Source organism: Trachypithecus francoisi, unplaced genomic scaffold, assembly GCF_009764315.1.
Source record: "Trachypithecus francoisi isolate TF-2019V2 unplaced genomic scaffold, Tfra_2.0 Lachesis_group10, whole genome shotgun sequence".
Classification (NCBI taxonomy): domain Eukaryota; kingdom Metazoa; phylum Chordata; class Mammalia; order Primates; family Cercopithecidae; genus Trachypithecus; species Trachypithecus francoisi.
This window is the reverse complement of record NW_022681455.1, coordinates 130,417,997-130,438,949: the sequence shown is the minus strand read 5'-3', so window position 1 is coordinate 130,438,949 and position 20,953 is coordinate 130,417,997. Positions and strand designations below refer to the sequence as shown.

General features: G+C 55.8%; 2 protein-coding genes and 1 non-coding gene across 6 annotated transcripts in view; all 3 read right to left on the bottom strand.

The window, feature by feature from the left end:
- Positions 1-13,512: 13,512 nt before the first annotated feature.
- Positions 13,513-16,167, bottom strand: RPL13 (ribosomal protein L13). Its single transcript, XM_033219387.1, has 6 exons — positions 16,017-16,167; positions 15,668-15,791; positions 15,363-15,504; positions 14,983-15,156; positions 14,305-14,361; positions 13,513-13,833 (listed from the first exon to the last, which is right to left on the bottom strand). The coding sequence occupies exons 2-6, from the start codon at positions 15,769-15,771 to the stop codon at positions 13,675-13,677; spliced, it is 636 nt and encodes a 211-aa protein (XP_033075278.1). The 5' UTR covers positions 15,772-15,791; positions 16,017-16,167; the 3' UTR covers positions 13,513-13,674.
- Positions 15,215-15,297, bottom strand: LOC117088885. Its single transcript, XR_004439402.1, has one exon. It is a non-coding gene; the product is annotated as a small nucleolar RNA MBII-202 (small nucleolar RNA).
- Positions 16,168-19,008: 2,841 nt separating the features above from the next.
- Positions 19,009-20,953, bottom strand: part of SPG7 (SPG7 matrix AAA peptidase subunit, paraplegin) — a 54,863-nt gene continuing 52,918 nt past the window's right edge. For all 4 annotated transcript variants that reach the window (XR_004439094.1, XR_004439095.1, XM_033219379.1 and 1 more), the window contains one exon: positions 19,009-19,891. Coding sequence is in view for 2 of the 4 variants with exons in the window: in XM_033219378.1 (XP_033075269.1) it covers positions 19,685-19,891 (207 nt within the window). In the remaining 2 variants the exon portion in view is untranslated. The remainder of the gene's footprint in view (positions 19,892-20,953) is intronic.

Here is a 20,953-nt window from a genome sequence, read left to right as displayed (position 1 = left end):
CCCCCCACCTTCCCCATCACCGGTCCCGGTGGAGGGAGCAGCAGAAGAGGAGGCGTTGGCGGGGACAGAAACCACCTCCCAGCCCACTCTTTTTGCCAATTTCTGCCTAAAAATAGGGCAGGGACCTCCCCCAAAGCCACGTGGCGGGGGGGTGTAGGGGAGACATTAAGATTGAAAGGTGAAGGTGAAGGGGCGGGAAGACCCGGCGCTCCGGCTCAGCCTCAGCAATCAGGACTCTAGAAGAAGACCCTGGGGTCAGAGGGGGCCGCCTCCGACAGGGCGAGGAGGCTCCGGGCCTAGGAGGAGGAACGCGGTCGGATGGCGGGATTGCACCAGGCGCAACTGCAAGGCAGGGAGGCCCGCACGGGGCTGGCAGGGCCGGGAGAGGCCATGGAGCCCAGCTCCTGCCTTCCTGGGAGGTCGGCTAGAGGCGAGGAACGGGTCAGGGCGCAGCGAAGCCTGCAGGGCCCCCGTCTGCTTCTGTCTCCCCGGCCTCTGGGCCTCCTCCCTAAAGCCGGACAGTGGGCAGAGGCCAGTCCCGCTCTCTAGAGACCAGCCTGGGCCTTCCGGGACCTGTGTCCTCCTCAGCCCAGCCTCCCAGGCCGCCGCGGAGCCACATCCTCGGTCCCCAACCACTTCCATGGGAAAAGGAGAAATTCAGGCAAAGGCGTAGGTGCCCAGGCAGCTCGGGCAGGCACACGTCCCCGCTGGGTTCCAGCAGCCCTGGGACAGTTTCCCCAGACCAAGCTCAGCTTCCTGCTCTGACCTCACCCGAAAGCTCCTCACCACCGCCCTGAGGTTTGCTTGTCTGCAGTGTGGAGTGAGGCCTGAGGTCACCCAGGCTTTCTGCGGGGGGTACAAAGCTTAAACCTGGAACACCCCAGTTCGGCCCTTGGCCGTCACATAGCGGCACCCTGGCAACATAACAGATGGCTTCCAAGCAAAGGATGCAGGGAGCCAAGAACGATCACAGTTTGGGAATTTGAGTCTCTGGAGCCCAGGGAGATTTTAAGCGACCCACTGGGGTCTCCAGCCACAGCCCCGGGCCAGCGTGGTGTCTCCTGGCTGACAGCCCTGACCACAGCCTGCTCTAATGGAGAGAAACCCCGGGAGAAAAAGCCAGTTTCCCTGTAGCACTGGTGTCTGGACGCCGCCTGCCCCTGCTCAGGGACCAGCCCGCAGTAGCCCCGGGAACAACGGAAGCCCCACCCCCCGCAGTGTGGAGCTGTCTTTCTGAGCCTCCCCCTCCCAGCTTTTCCTGCAGGGCCAGACGCAGGAAATGAGATCCCCCATATACATTCAGGAATAATCACCGTGTTCCTTGTTGAAATATTAGACAATGCAGATAGGGAGTCAAAACAAGCTTCCAGACCCCAGTGCAGCACCATCGCCTCCCCATATCTATCCCCCCAGCTTTTCTTTTTATGTGCAAATTTCTTTTTATTGTCAAAAAAAAAGGTGCATAACTCTCAGAGCCCTTCCCACACTTGAGAGGCCTCTTCAGTGTCTGCACGCCAGGATCACCACGCGGGTCAGGCCCAGGACCCCACGCCAGGATCACCACGCGGGCCAGGCCCAGGACCCCACGTCCAGGACCCCACGCCCGGGACCCCACGCCCGGGACCCTGCCTGGCACGGTCGAGGCACCGTAGATGTTGGAGCAGGTGGTTTGTGTTCTGTAACCTGATTTTTTCTTTCGTATTGACAATATTGCATTCAATGGGTAGCCTGGATCCCCTCATCACGGGGTCACCCACGAAACTCTCTGATTAGCGCCGACCCCCACGGCTATCCAGAGGCTCACACATGGTCAAAGCAACAATGACACATTCATGCCCAAGTGCTCTGCGCGGCTCGCCTGGCATCCAGGACTCAGATACTTCGCTTTTCAGGCTCAAGTGCCTCCGCCTCCTCCAGCCTCTCTCATCACCCGACTCCTACCTATCCTGCAGCGCCCGGCTCATCCCTCCCTGGGCTCCCGGCCCACACATCCACAACATCAGTTCCACTGTCCAGGGCTGTGCTGCCCATGACCTTGTCCACCCTGGACCAGGAATCCATTGAGCCTGAGTTAACACCAGGACAGGTCCCAACACAGAGTCTAAGACAACAAACTCCAGGTGGATCAGCGAATGCAACACAGCTCTGACGGCTGCTCCCTGGTCCTGGATCTGCCTCGAGGGTGTCATCTCCATCTGGTCAGAGTCCCCATCTCCCATTCCAGTCACACTGACCGCGAGGCCAGCTGGGAGCAGGGAACCCTGTCCAGCGCCTCCAGAGGTTCCTGGCAGACCCCAGCCCCACTGCCACTGCCCTGAGGGACATCCCCTGGAGCCAGTGCTCTCCTCCACACTCGGATAGCCCCTTGTCCCTGAGCCAGGTCCAGAGCCCATGGCCTCCTTCCTGGCCATCCTGAGCACACAGCTGGTGCAGCCCATGGCCAAAGGCTCGGTCTGGGGGCTCGGTCCCCACCCCTGAATGCAGGGTCCTCGAACCTGCCCTTCATATGGAGAGATTGTCCCGGAAGTTGCCTCAAAACGAGAAATTGCAGAGGGTGGGGGTTACTAACAGGATTGTTTAACAGGAAACAGCTCGCCACATGTCCGGATGGGTGCTGCTTTTTTTAACCTGGTTGCAAACCTACCCTCTTCTTTTCTTTCCTCCTAAAGAAAGGTTATTTTATCTTAGAACATCTGCAACCTGTCTGGATCAGACTGTCTTCCTGCAGGATCTGACGTTGATCTTATTTGAGAAATCGACTATGCCCAGAGGCGGCCACGCCGGCTGTTGGCTGAGACAACACACCTGGCCGGTCTCAGATCCTTGGTGACCTTGTTACAGCCTCAGAGACCTGGGGACTGATGAGGGGGCCTTCCTCCTCCACCACACTCAGCACATGCAGGCAGGCATGAGTACACGCCACACACATGTGTGCCAAATACCGCAGACATGTGCACACACTCATGGAGAGACAGCCCTCATGCAGACACGCCAGGCACCCAAGACACACAAGCGCAGACACAGGCCACGTCCCCTTCCTCCACTTCCTTCTCCCAACACCATCTTCTGGGTGTGGACAAGACCCCCTTCTCCATGCATGTTCTCACGTGCAGCCCCGGGCCGCCATCTCTCCTGCCCCTTGTCTGCATGAAGCCAGGAGCGGACCATCCCAGCCCCTAGCATCTCTGCCCAGCTGGAGACACCACTGCTGGTGGGAGACACGGCTCAGAGAGGGCATTCTGGTGCCTGAGGCCACACAGCAGGGGTGGAGCTGGAACCTAGAACCCAGCTCAGAACCCAGCGCTCACACCCTCCTCAGCCTGTCCAGGTCCCGGGGTGCCTCGATGGCTTTGCTGCCCCTGCCCAGAATGTTTCCAGAGACCCTGAGGAGAACTTACTATGGAGGGGCCCAATCCTCACAGCCCCTGTGCAGTGAGACCCAGGGGTCAGGGCCCCTGCCCAGGACTGCACACTGGGGACACCGTCCGGGACTGGTTCTTCCTCACCCACGTGGGCCCTCCTGAGCCAGGACCCCTCTGTGCTCAGACCCAGGCACCAGCCATCCCAGAGTTCCCCAGGACTTGGGCTCCTGGTCCCACTGTCCCCACTCCAGGGTGCTCTCTTCTTCCCAACTACCAAGCCTGCTGACCAGCAGTGGCCCTGGGCCCCCTGACCACCTCCCCAGCCCCCTGACCCCCTGTGCCCGCTCACCTCCCCCCATGCCCACTCACCTCCCCCTGTGCCCACTCACCTCCCCCCGTGCCCACTCACCTCCCCCCGTGCCTACTCACCTCCTCCCGTACCCGCTCACCTCCTCCCGTCCCTGCTCACCTCCTCCCGTCCCTGCTCATCGCTCATCTTCCGTCCCCGTTCACCTACTCCTGTCCCCACTCACCTCCCATGCCCTACTCACCTCCTTCCATCCCCGCTTACCTCTCCTGTCCCCGCTCACCTCCTCCTGTGCCCAAGGACCACCTCCCCAGCCTGTGGACCACCTGTGCCCGCTTGCCTCCTCCATGCTGCCCTTTTGCAGACTTGCCCGGCCTCCCCCCACGCTAACCCTCTGAACCTCACTTCCTTCCAATGTCCTGTCGACTCCCCAGAACCAACCCCTATAATCCCGAGGTGCTGCCGGGAGGCCTCCTGACACTGGGCAATTGCTGTCCACGAGGTCCGTGCACTCGGATGAGCAGCTCAAGCCCAAGCTGAGCAGGGCCTCGGAAACCACCGGGCCTGTGAGTGCTAGCTGCTCATGACAAGCAGGCTCTGGCCGGGGAGAAGGCCCGGCCAATGGTGCCACCGCTGCTGGGGGCTCTGTACCCGGCCTGGGGCCAACCCCTCAGACAGCAGCTGTGGGGCCACTGGCTTCCAAGCCTGTGTGGCTGCGGCCGTGCTCCGAGGCTCTTCCGAGACCAGCACTCTCTACCCCAGGGCAGCCACTCTCACAGTGCTGGTGCCTCTGTGGCCTTCCTGTTGTCCGCCTGTCCCCTCAGCCAGCGTGCTCCAAGGTCAAAGGAGGCTTCCGGGAGACCACAGTGTTGGGTCCGGCCCATGCTTGAGGGAGGGGCTCGCACAAGGGTAAGCGTCAGAAGGTGGGCACCAGAGGGGTGGCTGCTGACCACAGGGCCAGGGCAGGAGCAGAGAGGCCCGGAGGAGACTCTGGTCCTGTGGGAGGTGATGGCAAGCAAGAGCTGCGTCCCCGGGGCTGGTGTCCTCAGCCCCATTCCAACTGATGGACGTCCTGGTTTTAGTCTTGCTTGAGTCATGGGAGGCTTTTGATGCTATTCTTGGTACAAAGCCGGCCTGGAATGTGCTGCTCGGACGCTTCCCTCTGCTCTCCAGTCCCTTTCATCAATAGCCTAGTTCTTCCCCAGCCTCCCCAGGAGGCACCACCCTTTCTGGGAGTTACTCAGAAGGGCAGGTGCTGCCAGGGACCGTGCCACATCAGAATTGTCCCCCAGCACCACAGCCTTGGCGGTGCCACTGCAGACGTGAAGCCTGAGGGTAAGACAATGGGAAGGCTGGACAATGACCGGGCGAGGTCTGATCCGCCCTCCACTGCCCTGCCCCTCTCGCCTATGCAGGAGGCCCCTGAGACTGACTGTGACATCCAGCCCCCAAGAAGGGGGTCTGGAGAAGGCTGTGTAATGTCGGCCCCCTTTCTTCCTGGGCCACCTGCAGAGAAAGCCCCCAGGCCCTCCACCACCACAGCCCTCCCCCTGCCCACTCTGAGGCTGTGGGAAAGGGAGGAGCTCCTGGGGCCCATTCTGGCATCAGGCTCTGCCAGTGTCTGGTCTTCCCCACGGATTCCCTAGCCGCAGCCCATGAGGCACCTGCCCAGGTACAGGTAAGGGAAGAGGCCAGACGGTGTTAGGAATGAAAACTCGAGGAAGGTCAAGGGAAGAGATGCTTGATTATTTTTAGACAGAGTCTCGCTGTGTCACACAGGCTGGAGTGCAATGGTGCAATCTCGGCTCACTACAACCTCCACCTCCCAGGTTCAAGCGATTCTCCTGCCTCAGCCTCCTGAGTAGCTGGGACTACAGGTGCCTGCCACCACACCTGGCTAATTTTTGTATTTTTTGTATTTTTATTTTTTGGAGACAGCCTCCCTCTGTTGCCCAGCCTAGAGTGCAATGGTGCAATCTCAGCTCACTGCAACCTCCGCCTCCGGGTTCAAGCGATTCTCCTGTCTCAGCCTCCCAATTAGCTGGGGTTACAGGCGTGTGCTACCATGCCCAGCTAATTTTTGTATTTTTAGTAGAGATGGGTTTCACCGTATTGGCCAGGCTGGTCTCGATCTCTTGACCTTGTGATCCACCCGCCTTGGCCTCCCAAAGTGCTGGGATTACAGGCATGAGCCACTGCACCCAGCCAATTTTTAAAATTTTTGTAGAGACAGGGTTTCATTATGTTGCCCAGGCTGGTCTTGAATTCCTGGGCTCAAGTGATCCACCCACCATGGCCTCCCAAAGTCTGGGATTACAGGCGTGAGCCACTGCGCCCGGCTGGCTGAGATGAAGCTGAAAATTCGCAGAGACGCACTGAGGGGCAGGTGAGTAGTTTGGTACACTGTGGTCCCAGCCTAGGGCCGTGCCTGGGAGGCAGCAGATGCCCTTAACTAGTAAACTTGCGGGCAGCAAGTCACCCAGGTGCCGAGGCAAGCGATCGAGGGCACGAGCTGTTGCAGTATAATAAAATATATAAAATAAGAATAGTCATACTAGATATAGATAATAGATATGATTATATATGAATATCATTAATCATTAGTTTGTAGCAATTACTCTTTACTCCAATATTATAATAATCCTCACTCTTGGGAGGCCGAGACGGGCGGATCACGAGGTCAGGAGATCGAGACCATCCTGGCCAACATGGTGAAACCCCATCTCTACTAAAAATACAAAAAAAATTAGCCGGGCGTAGTGGCAGGCGCCTGTAGTCCCAGCTACTCGGGAGGCTGAGGCAGGAGAATGGCGTGAACCCGGGAGGCGGAGCTTGCAGTGAGCCGAGATCGCACCACTGCACTCCAGCCCGGGCGACTGAGCGAGACTCTGTCTCAAAATAAATACATAAATAAATAATCCTCAGTCTACCATCATAACCTAGGAGAAACCAGGCCATACAGAGTTAGGAGCTGAAAGAACACAGTAAGAAGTGACCAGAAGACAGGAGTGCGAGCCTTCTGTGATGCCCAGGCAGGGCCACCGGAGGGCTCCTTGGTCTAGTGGCAACGCCAGCGTCTGGGAAGATGCCCGTTGCCAAGTGGACCGTGGTCTAGCGGTAGCGTCAGTGTCAAGAAAAAGCACCCGCTACTTAGCAGGCTGGGAAAGGGAGTCTCCCTCTCCCGGGGGGGTTTGGAGAAGACTCGACTCCTCCACCTTTTGCGGAAGGCCTGACATCAGTTATCCGGAGGCCTAACCGTCTCCCTGCGATGCTGTGCTTCCGTGGTCAGGCTCCTGGTCCGCTTTCATGTTCCACCCTGTACACCTGGCTCTGCCTTCTAGGTAGCAGTAGCAAATTAGTGAAAGTACTAAAAGTCTCTGATATGCAGAAACAATGGCGTAAGCTGTCTCTCTCTCTTCTCTTTCTCTCTGCCTCAGCTGCCAGGCAGGGAAGGGCCCCCTGTCCAGTGGACACGTGACCCACGTGACTTTACCTATCATTGGAGATGGCTGTCACTCCCTGCCCCTTTGTCTTGTATCCAATAAATATCAGCACAGCCTGGCATTCGGGGCCACTACCAGTCTCTACATCTTGGTGGTAGTGGCCCCCCGGGCCCAGCTGTCTTTTATCTCTGTCTTGTGTCTTTATTCCTACAATATCTCATCTCCGCACGTGGGGAGAAAAACCCACTGACCCTGTGAGGCTGGACCCTACATAAACTGCTCTTAAGTTGTCCTCCCTTCATCTCCCTGCCTTTAGGTGACCCCTCTGCCTCCCCTGCGGCTGCCTGTCTGCCCAGCACCTGCTCCACATCAGCCCCTGCCTCTTTCCTTGTAGCCCTGTGCTCTCATGGTGCCTGGTGTGGTGGGCAGTGCGATACCGGCTGAGTAAGCCACACAGGGCCCAGAGCCGGGGCTGGTCATGCCCTCAGCATTGGCAGGGGCTTCAAAGCAACTGAAAACTCTTCCAGCCAACTGAAGAAGAGAAAAGGCTACCAGGAAATTCCTCGAACTGCAGGGCGGTGTCCCGAAGCCCACGGTGAGGACAGTGAGGGTGCCCGCCCCGTCTGGACTCAGTGCCCACCCGGGACACGTGATGTGACCTTTCTGCCCACAGACCTATGGCTTCACAGCCATCAACCAAGTGTGGGGCCGGCAGGGCCTGGGCTCAGCTCACCGCAAGGAGCCTGGGCAGTGCAGCAGCTTCTGCAGAGGGAGGGGGCTCTGCCTCCCATTCCCCAAAAGTGGGTTCTGATGTTGGAAAGTCAAAAAGAATGACCAACATCCACTATTGATGCCGAGTGTGTGGTCCATCCCACCACACCATCTCCTGAAAGAAGGTCTCATTTGCTCTCCGAGTCAAAAGGAAAAGAGCAAGCAGGAAAGAAATGTTGTCAACAGGTGATAGAAGGCAAAAGTTCCTTAACACATAAAGACCAGCCGCAGTTCAAGAAAATGATGAACATTGCAATGAAACACAAGAGGGAGGAGATAACGGGGCCCCAGAGAGACAAGAAGGTCCAGTAACTGGAGATGCCCAACTCTGTGAGCAAATGAAGACAGCAGCCCTCCCGTTCTCCTGCCTGCAGGAGCGCACAGACACAGCGCTGTCTGCCCTTCACAGGCACAGGGAGAAGCCAGGTCCGTCTACGTGCCTGGCACAACACAACACAGGGCACACAGTGTAGCATCAGCTGGTTTCATAAGAAACAGAAGCAGCCGGGCGCGGTGGCTCACGCCTGTAATCCCAGCCCTTTGGGAGGCTGAGGCGGGTGGATCATGAGGTCAGGAGATCGAGACCATCCTGGCTAACACGGTGAAACCCCGTCTCTACTAAAAAATACAAAAAACTAGCCGGGCGAGGTGGCGGCGCCTGTAGTCCCAGCTACTTGGGAGGCTGAGGCAGGAGAATGGCAGGAACCCGGGAGGCGGAGCTTGCAGTGAGCTGAGATCGTACCACCGCACTCCAGCCTGGGCGACAGAGCGAGACTCCGTCTCAAAAAAAAAGAAACAGAAGCCCAGATTCTTGCGCTGGAATATGCTCACACACCGTCTCCAGACAGACCCGGGCGCAGCTGCTCCCAGGGTGTGGGACGTGCTCCCAGGGTGTGGGACGTGAAGCGGCTGTTTGCTTCGCTCTCCTCACTTCTGTGTAGCTGGACTTTTTTTTTTTTTTTTTTTTCCAATGGCATATATTTCTTCTATAACTTAAAAAAAAATTTAAGATACAGAAACCATAAAAAATAAATGCAACTAATTATAAAGAAAAAACTAATACATGGAGACACACGAAAATAGAGAAGAGAATGCAGATACCACTTCTTCTCTGGCTTAAATGAAATGAAGAAAACACCAAATAACCTAAAATGACTATAATTTCCCTCTAAATTACAACAGTTCTAATTAGTATTATTTCTTCTTTTTTTTTTTTTTGAGACAGGGTCTCTCACTCTGTCACCCAAGATGGAGTGCAGTGGCACAGTCTCGGCTCACTGCAGCCTCGACCTCCTGGGCTCAAGAGATCCTCCCGCCTCAGCCTCCTGAGTAGCTGGGACTATAGGCGCGTGCCACCATGCCGGCTAATATTTTTATTTTTTTGGTAGACTTGGGTCTTTGCCATGTTGCCCGGGCTGCTCTCAAACTCCTGGGTTCAAAAGATCTGCCTGCCCCGGCCTCCTGAAGTGCTGGGATTACAGGCAGGAGCCACTGTACCTGGCCTGTTTTTTGCTTTTTAAATGATTGCAATTACATATATTTTTAACTAAGCAACTACAGGCTAACCAGATTCCAAATAAAACTATGCCTGGATGGGAGAGGAACATATGTTAAAATTCAAAGATGCACACTACTCTTCCAGGGTTGAAACTACTGCATCATATATATTTTTTTGAGACAGGGTCTCGCTCTGTCATCCAGGCTGGAGGGCAGTGGAGCGATCTTGGCTCACTGCAGCCTTAAACTCCTGGGCTCATGCCATCCTCCTACCTCAGCCTCCCAAAGTTTTCAGACTAGATAGGCATGAGTGACCTCACCCAGTCCTGCATAATAATTTTAAAATAGAAAAGGAAAAATACAACCTAGGAAAACTGAAATTCCTAATGTCCAGCCAAAAGAGATGGCAAAATAAACAATACATGGAGAAAAATTGTGTGCAGCTCCTGTCAGCACACGTCTTCCCCTTTAGCTGGGGCCAGAGCAGCCGGCCTGAGAAGCGGCGCATTACCAGGGCATGCGATTAGCGCCTCCCAAGACTATCCCTGACCAGTTCTGCAGGAGCTGGAGCGCACCTGGCCCCACGATCCCCATAGGCATTGCTGGCAAAGCCCCGCCCACCGTGGGAGACTGCCGGAGAGATGCACCTGCCATAAAACCAACGCTTCTACAAGGCCAAGGGCGCCACAGAGCCAGTCCGTGCTCCCCGGGGGGGACAGGCTGAATGGGAAGTGCTCGCACACCGATGGAATCCCGCAAAACGGAGTGAGGAACCTGGGTGCACTTCCTACACTGGGCAGCAGACCACAAGCTCGTGGCACACGGCTCTGTTTCTGCGTCTTCACAGCTTGGCTGCACTCCCTGGAAGGGCTCACATGGCTGAAATCAAGGTGTTCCCCAAAGCCGTTTTGCCTGAGGCTGGGTCGGGGCCCTTCCTCTCAGCTCCCAGTGACTCATGCCACGGCAGCTGCCCCTCAGGACCGGCAGCACCTGTCTGCGGCCTGGCACAGAGGGCTGGTTCCAGCCCAGGTTCCACAGCGCCCCCTAGGTCAGGCCCACACATCACAACGGAGAGGCCACTTCGTCAACATGCCCACACTCAGGCCCGTGTACCCACCAGCGGGGGAACCTGGGCCGCCAGGTGCTGAATCGGGTGGTGCCCAGGGACTAAGTGAAAACAAAGGGCTCCTTTGCATCTGTTGGCACCGTCTGTCTTGGAGCAGACAGGCCTGTACCCGCATCAGGAGAGATCTTGCTCCAGCGACAAGGTCTGGGTGTCAGCAAGGAAGCTGCCTCGCCCACCTGCGCAGGCCCCCAGCTCTCCTGCAGGGGGCCTTCCTCAGTCCCAGGAAGGGCACAGCTGCACCTGCTGCATCTCAGGTAGTGGAGCAGCGGGCAGTAGGCAGACCGGCCCAACCCACAGCCACGTCCAGCACCAGACTCACATTGTCCCAGCGTAACCCAGAAAAATGACCTATTCCTAACAACACTGGCCAACAGCAGGGTCCGAGACACCACAGAGAAAATCCACCCTAGGCCGGGCGCGGTGGCTCAGGCCTGTAATCCCAGCACTTTGGGAGGCCGAGACGGGCGGATCATGAGGTCAGGAGATCGAGACCATCCTGGCTAACACGGTGAAACCCCGTCTCTACTAAAAAATACAAAAAACTAGCCGGGCGAGGTGGCGGGCCCCTGTAGTCCCAGCTACTCAGGAGGCTGAGGCAGGAGAATGGCGTGAACCCGGGAGGCGGAGCTTGCAGTGAGCTGAGATCCGGCCACCGCACTCCAGCCTGGGTGACAGAGCAAGACTCCGTCTCAAAAAAAAAAAAAAAAAAAAAAAAAAAAGAAAATCCACCCTCTCCCGTTAGGGGTCTCAATGGATGAATTAAATGGAGAGAACACAAGTTAGGAACATGGCCCTGGGAACTTTTCTTTCAGTGGAATGGGGAGGACACTCTGGCAGGTTCAGTGCAGGCTACTCTGCCCCACGTGCACGGACGATACCTGAACCCTCTGATTTCCCTGTGGAGTCAGCTGGCAGGAGAGCCGCCGGAACAAGCAGATCACAGTGTTTTGTAAAAACAGCAAGGGGTGTGATGGGGTGCAGACCTCTACTCCACTTACCACACCACACTGCACACCTACTCCAGGTGCTGCCCTGCAGACAGCAGGAAACGCCCATCCTCTAGTGTGCTGTGGCAGTGAGGAAGCAGGCTGGAGTGCCCAGTGCCAGCGACCCCTAACCCCCTGTGACCAGCCTTCAGCCAGGTTGAAGCCCACCAGAGACCTTCATGCCGTTTCATGTAAGGATGATTAAGCTTCCAATCATCCACCTTGCACCTTTTTTTTCTTTTGAGATGGAGTCTCGCTCTGTCACCCAGGCTGGAGTGCAGTGGCACATCTCAGCTCACTGCAATCTCTGCCTTGCGAGTAGCTGGGATTACAGGTGTGTGCCACCACTCAGCTAATTATTGTATTTTTAGTAGAGATGAGGTTTCAGCATATTGGCCAGGCTGGTCTCGAACTCCTAACCGCAGGTGATCCACCCACCTCGGCCTCCGAAAAGTCTTAGGATTACAGGGATGAGCCACTGCGCCTGGCCCACCTTAATTTTAGAGGACAAGATTCCCAAACATACAAACTGATCAAACTCAGCATGTACACCGTAGACGTAAAACGGTAGCCAACAGCCTCCAAATCATCTACTAGATGGCTTAAGATCTGTTTCCAAACATGCAAGGTGTCATCACGTATCAAGTGTGACTAGGAGCGCAGCAGCAGAGGTACCAACATCACCTACTTCCACGCCAGTAACAGCCCACTGGGTGCCTCAATGCCTGCACCTGGCAAAGGCATGCCGAGAACACGGAATCTGACTCGGCCCCTGAAGGTGCTTCTCTGGGGCTGTCACGGCCACAGCCGCCAAGGAGAGCAGGCACCGTTGTGAGAGGGTAGGACCAGGGCAGCCTGTGTCTGAGCACTGCACAAGGAATCGTGCTGCCCTCGGACACAAGACGTGGGGATGCCCAGCTCAGACCAGGGCACCATGGCACTCTCTCTGGCCGCCTCTTGTCCATGAAGCAAGAACAATGGCTTCCGAATGTTTACAGGAGAGGCCGACACTTGGCAGGGCCATCTAATACCTTGGTGTTGGGGTTAGGACGCCCAGTGAAGGGAAGGGTCAGGACCATGGTCACCAGGCACAACAGGCTCAAGAGTGATGCCCCAAACTCCAAGATGCTACATTAACTAGAAACTATTTTGCTTAAAAAAGGCAACTCTAGCCGGGCGCGGTGGCTCAAGCCTGTAATCCCAGCACTTTGGGAGGCCGAGACGGGCGGATCACGAGGTCAGGAGATCGAGACCATCCTGGCTAACACAGTGAAACCCCGTCTCTACTAAAAAGTACAAAAAACTAGCCGGGCGTGGTGGCGGGCGCCTGTAGTCCCAGCTACTCAGGAGGCTGAGGCAGGAGAATGGAGTGAACCCGGGAGGTGGAGCTTGCAGTGAGCTGAGATCCGGCCACTGCACTCCAGCCTGGGAGACAGAGCAAGACTCCGTCTCAAAAAAAAAAAAAAAAAAAAGGCAACTCTAGGTTGGGTGCAGGGTCTCATGCCTCTAAACTCCTCTACTAGGAAGGCTGAGGGAGGATTGCTTGAGGTCATGAGTTCAAGGCTGTAGTGAGCCATGATTGTGGCACTGTACTCCAGCCCTGTGTGCCAAATACCCTATCTCTTTATTATTTTTTTAGACAGTCTCACTGTTGCCCAGGCTAGAATGCAGTGGTATGATCTTGGCTCACTGCACCCTCTGCCTCCTGGGTTCAAGTGATCCCCGCACCTCAGCCTCCCAGTAGCTGCGACTAGGAGTGCATGGCACCACGCGCAGCTGATTTTTGTATTTTTAGTAGAGACGGGATTTTGCCATGTTGGCCAAGCTGGTGTTGAACTCCTGAGCCAATCCCAAAGTACTCAGATTACAGTGTGAACACCAGCCCTACCTTCTCTCTTTAAAAAGAAAAAAAAAAAAAAAAACAAGTCCACTCTGCTGAAGTCAGCCTCTGTAACCTCCCCACAAGAAAACCAATTTACATCAGTCACTAACCAAACCAACAGTGCTTTAACACAGAAAGGAAGGCATAATCCAGGGCTTGGACTGTCTTTCAAGAAAGCCCCAAATCCCCTGTAAGGAAGTCACAGCAGCGAAACCCCATCCCAGGCCCAGCTGCTCTCGCGAAATACACGGCGTGGAGACCAGCATGAATGCTGACTGATTCCAAGTCCCCAGGAGGGCTTTATTTTTTCTTTTCAACATCCTGTTCTGCGGCTTCCTTGGCTCTTTTTGCCCGTATGCCGAAGAGTCGGGCGTTGGCACGGGCCATGCGGAGACTAGCAAAGGCTTTGAAATTCTTCTCCTCCTCAGTAATGACTCGAGCTTTCTCCTTCTTATAGACCTAGAAGAGAAAGACAAGTTGTTAAACCCAATGATTCAATGAGCAAGGGCACAACTAGGCATCAGCAGAACCCAGAGGACCCGGGGTGGGGTGGAAGGGCAGGTGTGCTGCCTAAGCACTGCTGGAAAGCGACCCTTGAGTCAGTCACCTTCCCTGGGAGTAAAAAAAAAAGAAAAGGAAAACCCTCCCTGCCTGAGCTCGACAGGGCGGCTCAGGTCTGTAAATCCAGAAATTCAAAACCAATGTAAGCAACGTAGAGAAACTCTCTTTCCAAAAAAACCAAAAACACTTCCCAATTTATGGCTTCGTGGTTGCAAGAAGTCAAAACTAGGAAATGTTCTTTTCCACAAACCTCCACATGCACCACAACTGCCACTGTCAACTTTCTTAGGCCTGATCCCCATCTCAGATATCCACGTGTTCACCCACTGATCTCGTCTAAAGCCTGGATTTGAGCAAGTGTTAACTTACATTCCGGATGGGCATGACCGGTCCCGTCAGCTGAGTGGCCAGTTTCAGTTCTTCAGCCTGTTGATGAATGAAAAGAGTTAAGTGCCTTTAGCCGCCCTGCCCCAAGGCCTCCACCCTCGCCTGGCCCCAAACTTCCCCCTGGGGATCCCGAGTTCAGCACCAGTGTCTGAGCCTTTCCTACAACATACTTTGTGTCCCCAGTGTTGAGAACAGTCATTACTAGTTAGGTGACTATCTTACTGAGTTGACAGAACATGCATGAGACAGTTGTATTTACCTGTGAACCAGGGACGGGCAGAGAAAATCGTTCCCTGATTCAACTACCCGGAAACGTATACAACGGACTCTTATCAACCTTATCCTACAAGGTTTTTCTAGAATATTTGGAATATGAAGCATTTTAGGGAGACAATGATTTCAACGGAAAAAGCTGGCTCCAAGTCACACAGCCTTTGCCATGACCATTAAGGTCACCCCGCTGAAAACCACAGGTGAACCCTAGTAGTCTCGATTAGCTCATCATCCACTCCTGCAAGACAGGCGTATCTTGCGGATCAGAACAGCCACAATGTTTTGGTTCTTCTCACCCCAGCAGGACCCAGGGACGGGTGTCACTGATAAAGGAACCAAGCCTCACTTTCCCCGCGCGCCAGGACGGCCAGAGAGCCCTATACTCACAGAACTGTCTCCCTTCTTGGGCGCCGAGGGCTTCCTGGGGAAGAGGATGAGTTTGGAGCGGTACTCCTTCAGCCGCTGCACGTTGGCCTGCAGGGACTCCGTGGACTTGTTCCGCCTCCTCGGATCCACAGAAATGCCGATGGTCCGGGCCACCTTCTTGTGAATGCCGGCCACCTGCCCCAGAACCGGAGAGAGATGGAGGCAGGCCCGGGCTTTCTCCACCCCGAGGCCGGATGAAAGGCTCAGCGATCAGATGGAAAAGGGTTCAAACGTGCTTTCATCAAGGCCGTACAGCGATTCCGGAGAATGTCATCACGCGACTGAGGCCAGCAAAGGGGACTCAGGGGCCCTCCTGACACCGCGGCGCTGCCACTACTCACCCTGAGCTCCTCCAGGCTGAAGCCGCGGCCAGCGCGCACCTTCGTGTGGTACCGAACCGTGGGGCAGCGCACGATGGGCCGGATGGGCCCCGACGCGGGGCGCGGGGCGATGCGGCGCGCCTTGGCTTGCCGGGCCTTGCGTCTGGTGGAGAGAAACCCAGCGGCGGTCACCCTCGCCCGAGGCCGCCAGGCAAGTGCTCCGCGACGGCCGCAGACAGCGCCCCCCGCCCTGGCACCGGCCACCCCCAAACCGAGGGGCAGCCGCGGGCGCGAGGCCCAGGGGCAGCCCCGAGCGCAGGGCTCACCTGCGGATCTTCCGGGCCGGCTGGTTGAACCACGTGGCCACGCGCCGCTGCCAGTCCTTGTGGAAGTGGGGCTTCAAGATCATGCCATTCCGGCTAGGCGCCATGGCTGCCTACGGCCCTGCGGCTGCGAACGCGAGGGAGCGAGTGAGAGGCCGCGCCCCGGGCGCGCGCACCCCCCGGGCCTCCGCCCTGAACCCTCCGGCCTGGGCCGTCCAGCCGCGCCTAGAGCCCGGGCCCCGGCCCAACGCTGTCTGCGAAAAAGAAGGGGCCCATCCATGACCGCGCTGGCAGCAACGGCAGGCCGATGGTGCTGGATGAAACCCAACGACCGGGACCCGGTCTCGCTCACCTCCTGCACAGGAAGACAACCGAGCGGAAAGGAAACGGCGCCGCAATGCACCCTGGGATGATAGCAGGGCCGGCCAACCAGAAGCGCCGGGCGCGCTGACCAATCAGAGCCCGGTAAGAAGGAACTGACGTCACCACGGCTCTGCCGGCAGCCTTAGGGCCGCCCTAGCAGACATGGCGTTCCTCAGAGTGCGGCGGCGCGGCCGGGATGCCTGGGCCCTGCGGAGCCGGTGGCTGAACTTGCTTGACGTCCGCCGTTACTGCCCCGGCGCTTCAGCCGCTGCGCGGGCCGCGGTGGGCTCAGGCCGAGTCCTGCCTTGCGGGTTTAACGCGCGCGGGGCCAGCATCTGGGCGGACGGCGAACGGGCGGCGCCCCAGCAATTCTAAGTTTGTTTGCGTTTGTGGGACACGTTTGTAGCGCAAAGGCAGGAAAACTGCAATGAGATCAGAGTTTGCGCAACCTAAGGCCGTCGTCCTCCTTGTTCCAGCGTTTATTCTCCTCCCATCCATTTAGAACTTTTTTTTTTTTTTGAGACAAGAGCCTCACTCCGTCGCCCAGGCTGGAGTGCAATGGCGTGATCTCGGCTCATTGCAACCTCTGCCTCCCGGGTTCAAGCAATTCTGCCTTAGCCTCCCGAGTAGCTGGGATTACAGGCGCCTGCCACCACATTAGTTTAATTTTTTGTATTTTAGTTTAGTAGTAGAGACGGGGTTTCACCGTGTTGCCCAAGCTGGTTTCGAACTCCTGAGCTCAGGCAATCCGCCCGCCTCGGCCTCCCAAAGTGTTGGGATTACAGGCGTGAGCCACCGCGCCCGGCCTGTGGTCGTTTTTTAAAAGATAAAATTAACATTTTGTAAGCAGAGAGTTCAGTTCCGGATGTGCATTTTCACATCGAATCCACACAACTCCGTAAGGAGCAGTTACTGTTGGCCTCTGTCCCCGCTTTCCCTTGGCCCAGGATTAGGTGACTTCTCTAAGGTCGGTACTGACTTCAGTACCCGACTGAAAATGTCACATTCTGACCTGCTGTGCCTGCTGCCTCCCTTCACAAAGAAAAGCATCAACAAAAAGCCAGCTCTTACTCTCTAGTGCAAGTCTGTGAAGGCACCTGGAAACCTTTAAATCCTAATAACCCTTTTTCTTCCCTACCCTCACCCAATCACCACCCTTCCTCCTGGTACAACTTAATCCACATTTTAAGAATTTCACGGCCGGGCGCGGTGGCTCAAGCCTGTAATCCCAGCACTTTGGGAGGCCGAGACGGGCGGATCACGAGGTCAGGAGATCGAGACCATCCTGGCTAACATGGCGAAACCCCGTCTCTACTAAAAAATACAAAAAACTAGCCGGGCGAGGTGGCGGGTGCCTGTAGTCCCAGCTACTCGGGAGGCTGAGGCAGGAGAATGGCGTAAACCCGGGAGGCGGAGCTTGCAGTGAGCTGAGATCCGGCCACCGCACTCCAGCCTGGGCGACAGACAGAGCCAGACTCCGTCTCAAAAAAAAAAAAAAAAAAATTTCACAGTCCCGGCCGGGCGTGGTGGCTCATGCCTGTAATCCCAGCAGAGCTTGCAGTGAGCCGAGATCACGCCACTGTACTTCAGCCTGGGGAACAGAGCAAGACTCCGTAAAAAAAAGAAAAAAAATTTCACAGCCGGGCACGGTGGCTCACGCCTGTAATTCCAGCACTTTGGGAGGCCGAGACGAGTGGATCACCTGAGATCAGGAGTTGGAGACCAGCCTAGCCAACATGGCAAAATCCTGTCTCTACTAAAAATACAACAATTAGCTGTGCATGGTAGTGTATGTGTGTAATACTAGCTACTCCAGAGACTGAGACGGGAGAATCACTTGAACCCAGGAGGCGGAGGTTACAGAGTCAAGACTGCGCCACTGCACTCCAGCCTGGGTGACAGAGTTAAGCCTCCGTCTCAAAAACAAAAAATTTAGGGCTGGGCGTGGTGGCTCACACCTGTAATCCCAGCACTTTGGGAGGCTGAAGCAGGCAGATCACGAGGTCAGGAGATGAGGACCAGCTCTACTAAAAACAAAAAAAATTAGCAGGATGTGGTGCTGCGCATCTGTGGCCCCAGCTACTTGGGAGGCTGAGGCAGGAGAATCGCTTGAACCCGGGAGGTGGAGGTTGCAGAGAGCCAAGATAGCACCACTGCACTCCAGCCTGGGCTACAGAGCATGATTCCATCTTCCAAAAAAAAAAAAAAAAAAAAAATTAAAAATAGTAAAATAATTTCACAAAAGGCTCGGTACAATGGCTCACACCTGTAATCCCAACACACTGGGAGAGCAAGGCAGGAGGATCACTTGAACTCAGAAATTCTAGTCTAGCCCTGTCTCTACAAAAAATACAAAAATTAGGCATAGTGGTGCATGCCTGTGGTCCCAGCTACTTGGGAGGCAGAGTCAGGAGGATTGCTTGAACCCAGGAGATCAAGGCTGCAGTGAGCTGAGATGGCGCCACTGCACTCTAGCCTGGGCGACAAAGCAAGACTGTCAAAAACCAACACAACAGGAAAGAAATGATTACCGAGGACATGACTCTTGGCTACACCAGCTAAAACCTTCCCAACTATGTGCTGCTCTTTGGATTTGGAGAACTTGGGCAAAGGTCAAGGCATCTCTCAGAGATTCCCCCACTTGGGTGTGTGACTACACCTGTGGCTGCCTCCTTACTGCTCTGCCGGCGTTTCTCAGGGCACTCAGTGTTGCAGTAACAACAGGACAATCCGCTCACGTCACTGCACCACAGGGAGGGCAGACGCAAGGAGGCCGGAGTGGGAGCCGCATGCCCCGGAACACAGGGCCAGGGCGTCCTGGGTCGTCCTCTATCCCTACAGGGTCCAGGCCCCAGATTCCTACAGGAGTTTTCCACTTAGTCCCTGCATTACTCAAATTACAAACTGAAACCACAAGACCCTGTGATCCAAGGTAAGCCCGCCAGCTCCCCTGCATTAGAGCTGGCCAGACAATGCAAATGTAGATTTGCCAACCACAGAGTTTATTAGTAAAGTGTCTCAACAGTTCTCAGGGCAGTAAAAACCAAGGCATCCCCCAACACTGCATGTGTGACTAGACCAGCAAGAAGTCCTCAACTTGCACCCGTCCACATGGCAGCAGGGGGCAGTGTTGAGTCCCCTGGAGCCCAGTGCCTGGGCCGGACTGTGTGGCCCCATTGACAGTGACCTGGAGAACGGGGCTGCTGGAAATGGGACAATCGGCTCAGAGGGTCCTTTCATGTCCGATCCCGTTAGCATTCTGAGGGAGCCACAGGAACTGGGCGGCCGTGAAAGCGTCGGCATGAACAGGGGTCTGTTCGGAGTCTGAATGCTCTGCTGCCTCTGGGTGGCCTCAGCCACGCTGGGAACGACTGTCTAGAACCCTGAGAACTCAGGTGTTCCATGCTCACTCGGGAAAGCACTGATGACCTTCCCCATAGGGGAGAGGACACACACACACAAGGCTCGGTCAGCTGTTTCTGCAGAGAAACTTACAATCATGAAAAGGGTAATCAATAAACAGATCTCAGAAGTCGCTGCACAGGGACTACTGAGGGCCGCAAGAGGAAGTGCAAACCTCAGTTGAAAAGCAACGCAGGCTGGCGGAGTGAGCCCTCAGTTCTCGGGTCACCCGCACATGCGGCCAACACGTCCCAGCTACTTGGGCCAAGTCGGCTCTTCGCCTCCAAGTGGGGGCTGCTGGGTCTCTTCGGCCTCCTCCTCTCCCGAGTCCTGTTTCTCCCTCTGGGCATCGACCCACCTCTGCGGTGCGATCATTTTCTTCGGCCCGTGGGGCGGTGGGCCAATGAGAGCCTCAATGTCCTCATAGTTTATCACTTCCTTTTCCAGAAGGGCGTTTGCCAGCTGGAAAGAACAGGCAAGCAGTGTGTGAGTCCCCAGGACAGACAGAGCATCTCTATGTCCCAGGGAGGTGGTGAGAGGCGTGAGGGCCTGTCTGTGTGCAGGACACCCGGGACAGGCCACTTTCCCAGGGAAGCGGAGGCACGGAGGCAGCTCCAAAAGAAGAATCACCCCAATCTCAACCTCATAAATGATTTTCCGGTGGCCAGCCTCATTAATTTTTCTACTTCCCTTCAAAATCTTGGCTTATTTTCGGCAACTGCAACTTCTTTCACCAAACAAGATGTGCGTGTCTACAGGGAAGGAGACGGGTAAAACGCTGCACCCTCCTGATTGAGACAACACTGGGAGAAGGAATCTGAGAAGTTGTGTGAGCTGGGACCTCTCAATTTGGGGAAGGGAATTTCAGCCACTCTAGGTGGGATCTTGGAAAACACTCGAGATGCCGACTGTCCTGTGCCGGTGGCCCTGCCTCTGGGGTGGCCTGGCCCGACCACAGAAAACACTGCCACAGCCACATTTCACTGGTTTCCGTGAAGGAAGAACTCTTCCAGATTTTTTCTTTTTCTTTTTTTTTGTTAACTGCCTGCTCCTTTCCTCACTCCTCCAGATATTCTAAAGAAAATGGTAACCCCTGAAGCTAGGGTGATTTACCTGTGGCTTTATTGCAAGAGACAAACATTTCCTCTCTGGGGCTGGTCTGAGATTTTACTAAGTTCTGCAACTCACTGAGTGTCGTGAGGGGCTGACAGTTCACACACAGGGCAGACATGCCACTCCACAGCCAGTGAGAAGCCTCGCCTGCAGCTTTGCCCCTGCCTGCTCTGGCTCCCACTGTGGTGAGCCCGAGCTCTGCAGGGCTGCTTTGTCAACCGTGATGAGCACATGTCCACAGGCAGGTGCTGCTTCAGCCGGGGATGGCACTACCCACGCCTGGCCCGAGACTGCTGCTGCTGCTGGTTGGGGACGACACCCTAAGGGCCCTAAACACTATCCCCATGTGACACACAGTGCTTGCCTGAAATACACGAGGGAAGGCCGAAGAAACGACTACCCATCCACTGC